The 12,992-nt window shown below is 37.4% G+C and overlaps 1 protein-coding gene across 4 annotated transcripts in view; it reads left to right on the top strand.

Moving 5' to 3' along the window:
- The window catches only part of CTNNA3 (catenin alpha 3), a 1,910,358-nt gene that overhangs the window by 1,516,199 nt on the left and 381,167 nt on the right, over positions 1 to 12,992 (top strand). For all 4 annotated transcript variants that reach the window (XM_027530426.1, XM_027530429.1, XM_027530428.1 and 1 more), the window contains one exon: positions 11,384 to 11,535. In XM_027530426.1, the coding sequence (XP_027386227.1) occupies positions 11,384 to 11,535 (152 nt within the window). The remainder of the gene's footprint in view (positions 1 to 11,383; positions 11,536 to 12,992) is intronic.

Below are 12,992 nucleotides of genomic sequence, written 5' to 3'. Positions count from 1 at the left end.
GCTGGACACTCAGGCTAATTAAGTGATCCAGAATTTCATAGAGCAAAGATTTCTGCCAAAGGGGAGAAAAAGTATCAGCATCATGAAGCCATGACAACAGTCTTTCTCTTTGCTATTTCATTTTTTATTTGTTTTGTTGTTGTTGTTGTTGTTTTAGCCAATCCACATGTTTGAAATGTAGATGTGAAGTCAACAGTGAAGTCAGTTAAATTTCTTGTTAACTGTGTGATGTGACATAAAGCACTCACTCTGATCCTTGATTCTCTCATTTGAAGAAAAGCAAAATTCTCACTGGTTATTGATTTTTAAGATATGTCATGTGTGAGGCACAAAGAGCCTTGATAATCAATGTTTGTTCTACAAATTTTAAAAATTAAGAGTATGTAATATTTATAGAAGTCATGCATATGCTTAACTGCACTTTCTGTTATTATTCATTTCTTCCCACTTAGCATAATGTAAAGAAATGATGACTTAGCATTATGTGAATTCTCAAAGCCAAATTCCTCTATCATTAGTAATTTTCAAAGATAATAGTATAATTAGAAATATTTTAATCTGCATTTTATTAATGATAGAAAACATAATTTAGTGACATCATTTGAGATGATTAGCTATAATGAGTTCAAATTTTTTTTCTGACCTACTTAATCCAATATTTATGTGCCCTCACCTGCTTTCAAAAGCACATAATAAATTTAGCAAGAATTGAGAAAGGATAAAATATTCTTGAGTTACTACCAGAGAGAGACTCAAGGTCTGGGAGAAATTGGGTCTATTGCCAGAAAATTAACATTAATTTTCCCAGGAACACTGAGATTAAGAAGCCCAAAGTATTTTACTTATCAAAAGGAGGCAGTGCAGCTTTGGGGTTCAGAGAGCAAGCTCTGAAGTCTCAATTATCAGCTGTTTGACCTCAGTTTCCTCATCAGTCAAATCAAGATAGCATTATACTGGCTTCCCTGGTCACTCAGACGGTAAAGAATCTGCCTGCAATCCAGGACACCTGAGTTTGATCCCTGGGTCAGGAAGATCCCCTGGAGAAGGGCATGGCAGCCCATTTTAGTATTCTTGACTGGTAAATCCCACGGACAGAGGAGCCTGGGAGGCTACAGTTCATGGCATCGCAAAGTCAGATAGTTTCTGCCTTAGAGAGCTGCTGTGAGAATTAAATGAAACAATGCATATACAATGCTTAATACAGTGTCAAGATGAGTAAGCACTCAATGGATATGATTATTCTGTATATTCTGAATAAAGTTGGTAGAGACAGTACAGACTTCTAATGAGTTCAGGGCTGGCTTTGAATCTGGCAGTATAAAATAGACAAGGTAGTTTTAAGTTTGAAGCTGACAAGATATTGACCCAAAGGCCACTTTTGTTTAACAAATCTACACTCCAAAGTTCAGAACAGTTGATTCTACCTGGCATTTCAATTGATTAGAGTGAATTTGTTTAAGGTGTCCCTCTCTTTGATCGATGATTGTATAACACAATGGTATATTATGTATAGACCTTGTTCTCTTGAAACTTAGGTAGATTATGGATTTGAGATAGCTTTGTCAATTTGCTTTTCCTTTTAAATTACCATTAACTGGCTACTTAATTATACTCACTTTGTATTTTCTTGAAAGCATTAAAAAATTTCACTTCAACTCTGATCCAAGCAACCATATGTCCATAGTATGAATAAAGCACACCCACAGCTGATGTTTAAACTAATGAAATGAGGAATGTATTATATATCAGCTTTGAATAGTTCATTTATGCTGTTAGAGTGAAAAAAAGTAGTAGTTTCCATCTGTACTTCAGAAATTAAACATTTGCTTCTCAAAGATTTCATTTTAATTGAAACTAATATTAGTTTATTAGTAAGAGGCCTCTAGAAGAGTTAAAATGAAATCATGTTGCAATAATAAATATGTTGTATTTTCCTTAAAGTATGCTAAATCTTTTTCACATTATTTCACATGGCAGTGAAAACTAGACCTTTACATAATTTTATGCTTCTCTCTCTCTCTCTCTTTTTTTTGGCCAAGATCTCCATAGGAAGATGATGAGAGCAGTTTCAAATTGTAGAGAGATTAGTAACAGATGGAAGATATGGATAAAGTTAAATTTTTATTGTATGGCACAGTTTTTTGCTTGATGAGAAAAACATTTTTTTAGTAGGGAAGACTTTGAATAGGGTTTTGTCAGTGATAAAACACCACAAGTTTTGGTACAACATCTCTTTGCATTTAGCTATGTCTTTAGGGTTAATATTATTTTTGTTCAGTTGCTGAGTCATTTCTGACTCTTTGTGACCCCATGGACTACAGCACACCAGGCTTCCCTGGCCTTCACTATCTCTCAGATTTAGTTCAAACTCATATCCATTGATTCAGTGATGAGAATATCAAAGTGATTAGGAGCTTTATTATTTTCTTTGGAGTGATCGTTTTGGTTGGGGGTGGGAGTGGTTGCTGTTCACTCCAGCACCTGGAAATGTGAAATAACTGGACACATTTTCTTAAGAGTTTCTTCTTCTCTCAACACTATAAAAAGTAAAGATTAACTCATTAAATATGCTGACTGTTCTCATAAGCCCACATAATTATATTTTTGGAGATTACCAAGTATGAACAAAACCCAAATTATACAAGCTGAACATGTTGCATTGTACTTATATTTTTGTCTGACTTTTATATATTCACTCATTAACTCATGTGATAACTTAATTCATTTAATTATTTATCTATTATGAGCCAGACTACACACTTGGGAGAAAGTTTCCAGGAACCAGTGAAGAGTTTTTAATATTGTAGTGACATGACTTACTAATAAAACAACTTATTGAGAATCTATTTTGTGACAAACACTGGTGTACTAATTACTGAGTTGTTTTGCCAAAAGATTGTGTCAGTACTTACGATGAATCTGAAGAATGAGATCTTAAGTAGAAGGGTTATGGGGAGCACTCGAGCAGGAGATATAATGATGGTTAGAGGCAGTGGAGCTATACTGGCAATGGCTTTACAATATATTTATATGGTTAGAGGAGATTACACTTGGTAGACATTTGGATATAGAGGGTAAAATGACTGTGAGGCAAAGAAGACAGCGGGGTATTTTTCATGGATGACCAGGCACCAAAATAGAAAACAGTGGAAGTAAATTAGGCTTTCCAGGTATTTTGGTTTCAACAGATGGATTTGAGGTGTTACTAAAAATTCAGGTAGAATTTTACAATGGGCAGTTGAATCTATAGTTCTGGAATTCAGGGAGAAGGCCCAGATTAGAAATATATTGATACCTTGGGAGTCACATTGAAATTAGTGGGAATTTGGCTCAGGGCTATTTCTCCTAGGCAAAATAGGTTTCTCCTTGCCTTTGCTATTCTGTTCACTGAAAATGAGAAAGCCATTTAATGAAATTTCACTATGGAACACTATAGCTGGTAAAGAATCCACTGGAGAATAGTATTATCCATTAGAAGTTTTTCTGATCATAGAAACATTCCATATTGCCACTCTCAAAACAGAATTCAGAAGCCTTTGGTAGTGTGGATCACAACAAATAGTGGGAAATTCTTAAAGAGATGGGAATACCAGACCACCTTACCTGCCTCCTGAAAAATCTGTATGCAGATAAAGAAGCAACAGTTAGAACTATACATGGAACAATGAACTGGTTCCAAATTGGGAAAGGAGTATGTCAAGGCTGTATTTTGTCATCCTGCCTATTATGCAGAGTACATAATGCAAACTGCCAAGCTGGATGAAGCACAAGCTGGAATCAAGACTGCTAGGAGAAATATCATTAACCTGAGATATGAATATGACACCACCGTTATGGAAGAAAGCTAAAGGAACTAAAGAGACTGTTGATGAAAGTGAAACAGGAGAGTGAAAAAGATGGCTTAAAACTCAACATTCAATAAACTAAGATCATGGCATCTGGTCCCATCACTTCATGGCAAATAGATGGGGAAACAATGGAAACAGTGACAAACTGAATTTTGGGGGGCTCCAAAATCACTGCAGATGGTGACTGCAGCCTTGAAATTAAGACATTTGCTCCTTGGAAGAAAAGCTATGACAGCATATTAAAAAGCAGAGACATTACTTTGCCAACAAAGGTCTGTCCAGTCAAAGCTATGCTTTTTTTCTATAGTCATGTATGGATATGAGAGTTGGACCATAAAGAAAGTTGAGCGCCAAAAAACGGATGCTTTTGAATTGTGGTGTTGGAGGAGACTCTTGAGAGTCCCTTGGACTACAAGGAGATCCAACCAATCCATCCTAAAGGAAATCAGTCCTGAATATTCATTGGAAGGACTGGTGCTGAAGCTGAAACTCCAATAATTTGGCCATCTGATGCGAAGAGCTGACTCATTAGAAAAGACCCTGATACTGGGAAAGATTGAGAGCAGGAGAAGGGGACAACAGAGGATGAAATGGTTTGATGGCATCACCAACTCAATGGACATGAGTTTGAGCAAGCTCCAGGAGTTAGTGATGGACAGGGAAGCCTGGCATGCTGCAGTCCATGTGGTCTCAGATTTGGACACAGCTGAGTGACTCAACTGATTATGCCTATTGAGCACCTGAGCTGTGGTATATGTGATTGAGGAAATAGTTTAAAACTAATTTTACAAATAGTGAGAGTTTTACTTCTTCTTTTCCAATTTGGATTCCTTTTATTTCTTTTTCTGCTCTGATTGCTGTGGCCAAAACTTCCAAAACTATGTTGAATAGGGTGAAAGTGGGCACCCTTGTCTTGTTCCTGACTTTAGAGGAAATGCTTTCAATTTTTCACCATTGAGGATAATGTTTGCTGTGGGTTTGTCATATATAGTTTTTATTATGTTGAGGTATGTTCCTTCTATTCCTGCTTTCTGGAGAGTTTTTATCATAAATGGGTGTTGAATTTTGTCAAAGGCTTTCTCTGTGTCTATTGAGATAATCATATGGTTTTTATTTTTCAATTTGTTAATGTGGTGTGTTACATTGATTGATTTGCGGATATTGAAGAATCCTTGCATCCCTGGGATAAAGCCCACTTGGTCATGGTGTATGATCTGTTTAATGTGTTGTTGGATTCTGATTACTAGAATTTTGTTAAGGATTTTTGCATCTATGTTCATCAGTGATATTGGCCTGTAGTTTTCTTTTTTTGTGGGATCTTTGTCAGGTTTTGGTATTAGGGTGATGGTGGCCTCATAGAATGAGTTTGGAAGTTTACCTTCCTCTGCAATGTTCTGGAAGAGTTTGAGCAGGATAGGTGTTAGCTCTTCTCTAAATTTTTGGTAGAATTCAGCTGTGAAGCCGTCTGGACCTGGGCTTTTGTTTGCTGGAAGATTTTTGATTACAGTTTCAATTTCCGTGCTTGTGATGGGTCTGTTAAGATTTTCTATTTCTTCCTGGTCCAGTTTTGGAAAGTTCTACTTTTCTAAGAATTTGTCCATTTCTTCCACGTTGTCCATTTTATTGGCATATAATTGTTGATAGTAGTCTCTTATGATCCTTTGTATTTCTGTGTTGTCTGCTGTGATCTCTCCATTTTCGTTTCTAATTTTATTGATTTGATTTTTCTCCCTTTGTTTCTTGATGAGTCTGGCTAATGGTTTGTCAATTTTATTTATCCTTTCAAAGAATCAGCTTTTGGTTTGTTGATTTTTGCTATGGTCTCTTTTGTTTCTTTTGCATTTATTTCTTCTCTAACTTTTAAGATTTCTTTCCTTCTACTAACCCTGGGGTTCTTCATTTCTTCCTTTTCTAGTTGCTTTAGGTGTAGAGTTAGGTTATTTATTTGACTTTTTTCTTGTTTCTTGAGGTGTGCCTGTATTGCTATGAACTTTCCCCTTAGGACTGCTTTTACAGTGTCCCACAGGTTTTGGGTTGTTGTGTTTTCATTTTCATTAGTTTCTATGCAAATTTTGATTTCCTTTTTGATTTCTTCTGTGATTTGTTGGTTATTCAGCAGTGTGTTGTTCAGCCTCCATATGTTGGAATTTTTAATAGTTTTTCTCCTGTAATTGAGATCTAATCTTACTGCATTGTGGTCAGAAAAGATGCTTGGAATGATTTCTATTTTTTTGAATTTACCAAGGCTAGCTTTATGGCCCAGGATGTGATCTATCCTGGAGAAGGTTCTATGTGCGCTTGAGAAAAAGGTGAAATTCATTGTTTTGGGATGAATCCTCTACATAGAAAACCATAAAGACTCCACCAGAAATTACTAGAAATAATCAATGACTATAGTAAAGTTTCAGGATATAAAATCAACACACAGAAATCCCTTGCATTCCTATACACTAATAATGAGAAAACAGAAAGAGAAATTAAGGAAACAATTCCATTCACCATTGCAACGGAAAGAATAAAATACTTAGGAATATATCTACCTAAAGAAACTAAAGACCTATATATAGAAAACTATAAAACACTGGTGAAAGAAATCAAAGAGGACACTAATAGATGGAGAAATATACCATGTTCATGGATTGGAAGAATCAATATAGTGAAAATGAGTATACTACCCAAAGCAATTTATAGATTTAATGCAATCCCTATCAAGCTACCAACAGTATTCTTCACAGAGCTAGAACAAATAATTTCACAATTTCTATGGAAATACAAAAAACCTCGAATAGCCAAAGCAATCTTGAGAAAGAAGAATGGAACTGGAGGAATCAACCTGCCTGACTTCAGGCTCTACTACAAAGCCACAGTTATCAAGACAGTATGGTACTGGCACAAAGACAGAAATATAGATCAATGGAACAAAATAGAAAGCCCAGAGATAAATCCACGCACATACGGACACCTTATCTTTGACAAAGGAGGCAAGAATATACAATGGATTAAAGACAATCTCTTTAACAAGTGGTGCTAGGAAATCTGGTCAACCACTTGTAAAAGAATGAAACTAGACCACTTTCTAACACCATACACAAAAATAAACTCAAAATGGATTAAAGATCTAAACGTAAGACCAGAAACTATAAAACTCCTAGAGGAGAACATAGGCAAAACACTCTCTGACATACATCACAGCAGGATCCTCTATGACCCACCTCCCAGAATATTGGAAATAAAAGCAAAAATAAACAAATGGGACCTAATTAACCTTAAAAGCTTCTGCACATCAAAGGAAACTATTAGCAAGGTGAAAAGACAGCCTATAGAATGGGAGAAAATAATAGCAAATGAAACAACGGACAAGCAACTAATCTCAAAAATATACAAGCAACTCCTACAGCTCAACTCCAGAAAAATAAATGACCCAATCAAAAAATGGGCCAAAGATCTAAATAGACATTTCTCCAAAGAAGACATACAGATGGCTAACAAACACATGAAAAGATGCTCAATATCACTCATTATCAGAGAAATGCAAATCAAAACCACTATGAGGTACCATTTCACACCAGTCAGAATGGCTGCGATCCAAAAGTCTACAAGCAATAAATGCTGGAGAGGGTGTGGAGAAAAGGGAACCCTCTTACACTGTTGGTGGGAATGCAAACTAGTACAGCTACTATGGAGAACAGTGTGGAGATTCCTTAAAAAACTGGAAATAGAACTGCCTTATGATCCAGCAATCCCACTGCTGGGCATACACACTGAGGAAACCAGAAGGGAAAGAGACACGTGTACCCCAGTGTTCATCGCAGCACTGTTTATAATAGCCAGGACATGGAAGCAACCTAGATGCCCATCAGCAGATGAATGGATAAGAAAGCAGTGGTACATATACACAATGGAGTATTACTCAGCCATTAAAAAGAATACATTTGAATCAGTTCTAATGAGGTGGATGAAACTGGAGCCTATTATACAGAGTGAAGTAAGCCAGAAGGAAAAACATAAATACAGTATACTAACGCATATATATGGAATTTAGAAAGATGGTAACAATAACCCTGTGTCCGAGACAGCAAAAGAGACACTGATGTATAGAACAATCTTATGGACTCTGTAGGAGAGATAGAGGGTGGGCAGATTTGGGAGAATGGCATTGAAACATGTAAAATATCATGTAAGAAACGAGTTGCCAATCCAGGTTCGATGCACGATACTGGATGCTTGGGGCTAGTGCACTGGGACGACCCAGAGGGATGGTATGGGGAGGGAGGAGAGTTCAGGATGGGGAACACATGTATACCTGTGGTGGATTCATTTTGATATTTGGCAAAACTAATACAATTATGTAAAGTTTAAAAATAAAATAAAATTAAAAAAAACTAATTTTAATGAATGTAATGTTTAATAGCTATATTTTGCCATATGCATCCAGGTGTCCCCCCACCCTCTCCCTTTTTTTGTTTGTTTTTGGCCATGCTGCATAACTGCATGGCTTGCTGAACCTGACCAAGGATTGATCCCAGACCCTCAGCAGTGAAATAGGAGAGTCCTAACCACTAGACTGCTAAGGAATTCCCAACTAGGAGCTTCTTTTTATTGGATTGGCCTCCCTGGTGGCTCAGCTGGTAAAGAATCCACTTGCAATGCAGGAGACCTGTATTCAATCCCTGGGTTGGGAAGATGGCTGGGAGAAGGAAACAGCTACCCACTGCAGTGTTCTGGCCTGGAGAATTCCATGGACTGTATAGTCCATGGTGCTGCAAATAGTTGGGTATGATTGAAAGGCTTTCTGTTTCACTTTTCACACCTAGAGAATGGACAGAGAAGAAAAGCAGAATGGATACCCTGGTGGGTATAGTAACTAAGAATTAGGCTACAGATGATACATTTTAGTAGGTGGAGGCAAGAAGGTACTAAATAAAATATGCCTTGTGCTCATGCTCAGTTGTGTCCAACTCTTTGCAACCCACTGGACTGTAGCCTCCAGGCTCATCTGCCCATGGGATTTTTCAGGCAGGAATACCGGAATGGGTTGCCATTTACGGGGGATCTTCCCAACTGAAGTATTGAATCTGCTTCTCCTGTGTTGCAGGCAGATTCTTTACCACTGAGCCATTGGGGAAGCCCCAAAATATGACTACCCATGTATATTACCAACATTCCCCCATATCAAGAACATTGCAGGTAGGATTGCAAGAGATGGTATGCCATACATGAAGATAGGGATTTGAAAGTAGGAAAAAATAAAAATAATATTTATTAATATTTTTGTATTGGATAAAGCAATTATATCTTCCAGGTTTAGAATTATGACTCTAAAAATTAGTCTTCCTTTATCCTGCCACTTCACATGGAGCAGAAACTTCCTCCATATGATATGGTCTAGTAATTAGAGTTTAAATTATGCATTCTGACAGAGTTCAAAACTCAGTTCTGTATTATATTACCATAATTACTCTGTGAAACATTCTTTGTCATTCAACTAAGTATTAGCCAGAGATCAAATCGCCAACATCTGCTGGGTCATCAAAAAATTGAGAGTTCCAGAAAAACATCTGTTTCTGCTTTATTGACTATGCCAAAGCCTCTGACTGTGTGGATCACAATAAACTGTGGACAATTCTGAAAGAGATGGGAATACCAGACCACCTGACCTATGTCTTGAGAAACCTGTATGCAGGTCAGGAAGCAACAGTTAGAACTGAATATGGAACAACAGACTGGTTCCAAATAGGAAAAGGAGTACATCAAGGTGGTATATTGTTACCCTGCTTATTTAACTTATATGCAGAGTACATCATGAGAAATGCTGGGTTGGAAGAAGCGCAAGCTGGAATCAAGATTGCCGGGAGAAATATCAGTAACCTCAGATATGCAGATGACACCACCCTTATGGCAGAAAGTGAAGAAGAACTAAAGAGCCTCTTGATGAAAGTGAAAGAGGAGAGTGAAAAAGTTGGCTTAAAGCTCAACATTCAGAAAACTAAGATCATGGCATCCGGTCCCATCACTTCATGGGAAATAGATGGGGAAACAGTGGAAACAGTGGCTGACCTTATTTTGGAGGGGCTCCAAAATCACTGCAGATGGTGATTGCAGCCATGAAATTAAAGATACTTAGTTCTTGGAAGGAAAGTTATGACCAACCTAGACAGCATATTCAAAAGCAGAGACATTACTTTGCCACCAAAGGTCCATGTAGCCGAGTCTATGGTTTTTTTCCAGTAGTCATGTATGGATGTGAGAGTTGGACTATAAAGAAAGCTGAGTGCCAGAGAATTGATGCTTTTGAACTGTGGTGTTGGAGAAGACTCTTGAGAGTCCCTTGGACTGCAAAGAGATCCAATCAATCCACCCTAAAGGAGATCAGTCCTGGGTGTTCATTGGAAGGGCTGATGTTGAAGCTGAAACTCCATTACTTTGTCCACTTGATGCGAAGAGCTGACTCATGTGAAAAGACCCTGATGCTGGGAGCAAAGATGTAGAAATGTGTTTAATTGAGACTATTTGATGGCGCTAGTTGTAAAGAACCTGCCTGTTGATCTAAGAGACATGGGTTCCATTCTTGGGTCAGGAAGATCCGCTGGAGGAGGAAATGGCAACTCACTCCAGTATTCTTGCCTGGAGAATCCAATGGACAGAGAAGCCTGGTGGGATATAGTCCATAGGTTTGCAGCATCAGATTCAACTGAAGTGACTTAGCTTGCATGCTTTTTGAAATCTTGGCTTCCCTGATAGCTAAGACAGTAAAGAATCTGCCTGCACAGGAGACCTGGGTTCAGTTCCTGGGTCAGAAAGATTCCCTGGAGAAGGAAATGTCAACCCACTTCAGTATTCTTGCCTGGAGCATTCCATGGCAGAGGCGCCTCATGGGCTACGGTCCATGGGGTCACAAAGAGTCAGACGTGACAGAGGACTAACACAGTTTGAAACCCTAATTAAAAAAGAACATTCTATGGATTGGCCTTACTGATTGATATATCTCTACATTCATTCAATGTTCTTATTTTAGATAGAAATGTTTTATGTATAAGGTCACCAATTTCTTTTCATTAATCGTTTTGATGAGGGGGAAATATTTTATCAAAAGAAAGTTTAAAGTATTTTTATTATTTCTATGAGATAGAATTAGTAGGTTTATGTAATTTTCTTCTATTTTGCAATTCAATTTTTTTAAAGTATCTTTCTACGATTCCAACTGTTATTCACACCAATTCTTTTTTGTAATTTCTTTATGCTTACAATGGATAGGACAAAAAATGATAATATGGTTCCAGACTTAGTAAGATAAATGCTATAAAGGAGAAATATAACTTTTAAAAATATTTTCATTAAGATGTCTTTCTTAGCTTTGATTCTCTTTACATTTCAGAGTTTCAAGATTATACTGCCAAAATGTTTTGTCTTCATACATTTAAAGAAATAATTGAAAGTTTATTAATCAAATATGTGTTTAACAATATGATTCTCCTTTTCTCAGTAATCTGAAAATACAAATAGGACAATTTTCTCTTTCTTATTCATTTTAACAGCAATTCCTGAATTTGTAACACAAGTCAATGTTGCCTTGGAAGCCTTAAGTAAAAACTCTTTGGATGTGTTTGATGATAGTCAATTTGTGGACATCTCAAAGAAGATCTATGATACAATTCATGATATCAGATGTTCAGTCATGATGATTCGGGTAAGTCTGCTTTACCTTCCATTGAAATATTGTAGCATTGTTCACCATCTGGGATCCCTGGAATGATCGCAAGAAGTGTTTTATTTCTGTGCCATAATGTCAATGCTGAAATCCATTAGAACTTTAGAAATTCATATGTATCCCCAAAGTCAGATCTACTGTCACGAACAATGCTTTTACTTATGTATATGGTTATAACTTATGCAAATGAGCACATTTAACTGCCACATGTGCAGAAATGATAGAATTCATTGTGTACAGGGTTTGCTAAAGTGTCACATAGCATGATCAGAAGCCAAAGAACAATACATAATTTCTTTCTTTCCTTGAATAGAAGGAGAGGATCTTTCTAATCACTATATTGAAATGTATAGGAAAGTGTATTTAAAACAGGGAATTTCTGTGTCTGCATCCTCTCATGCTAGAACATAGAGTCAGTGTTCTGTAAGAAATCTCACTTGGAGCTGCCAGGAACAACAAATGTTTGAGTGTTGTCTGTTTGGGAGAATATATACCATCTTCCCAAATGTGATAGTGAGTCATTTGTTGTGAGCACACTGAATATACGGAAATCAGCAGTATTTGTTCTTCCTTAAAATGTTAATTAGAGGTTTTCTCTATGTGTGTGTGCGCGCACATGCATGTTTAATTTTTATTTGGCTGTCCTGGGTCTTAGTTGTGGCATGTGAACTCCTAGTTGAGGCATGTGAACTCTTAACTGGGGCATGTAAAGTTCTAGTTCCCTAACCAGGGAGCGAACCTGGGCCCCCTGCATTTGGAGTGCTGAGTCTTAGCCACTGGCCCACCAGGGAAGTCTCTCTCTTTCTCTCTTTTTTTTTTTTTATTAATACTATTAAAAACAGCAACGACAATAACAAACAGCACAAGTAAAGATATGGAGAGAGATTATTTTGGGATTGGTTCACCTGGAGGCAGAGGTAAGTATTTGTGTTATCATTAGTCTATTTTGGAAAAAAATGAGACAGAGAAGCAATAAGCTGTAATTATGAGTCACTGCAGGCAACTGGTGACTGAACCTGGAGAGCTCTAGCAGAGTTCTGTGGAACACATCTCAGAATTATCTTACCTTTGGGGAATAAAATCCAATTTATTTACCTATTCATACTTGGTTAAAGGCCACCTCTCCTGAGAGGCATTACCAGAGCCTCCTACTGTGCCAATCAAGCTCTTGTGGCCAAAAAAAGTGACTCTCAGGCAGGGTCTGGGTAAGATGAGTTGGTAGAAGTGGTGAGTGCAATTTGTAAGCATGAGTAGAGTTTGATTTGATGCCTCTGGCCTTAACTGTTAGTATGGCTATGAGATGGAACTGCATGTGCTGAGGAGCTATGGGCGGACGTCCGTAGTATCTGACAGGTCTGATTGTCATAGTCAGGTTACATGGAGGAGTCTATAGAAATGGAGACAGTAGAGGACCTTGTAGGGAAAGGGGCCAAGAA

The sequence above is a fragment of the Bos indicus x Bos taurus genome, chromosome 28, assembly GCF_003369695.1.
Source record: "Bos indicus x Bos taurus breed Angus x Brahman F1 hybrid chromosome 28, Bos_hybrid_MaternalHap_v2.0, whole genome shotgun sequence".
Taxonomy (NCBI): Eukaryota; Metazoa; Chordata; class Mammalia; order Artiodactyla; family Bovidae; genus Bos; species Bos indicus x Bos taurus.
The sequence above is the reverse complement of the archived record's forward strand: the minus strand, read 5'-3'. Positions and strand labels throughout refer to the sequence as shown.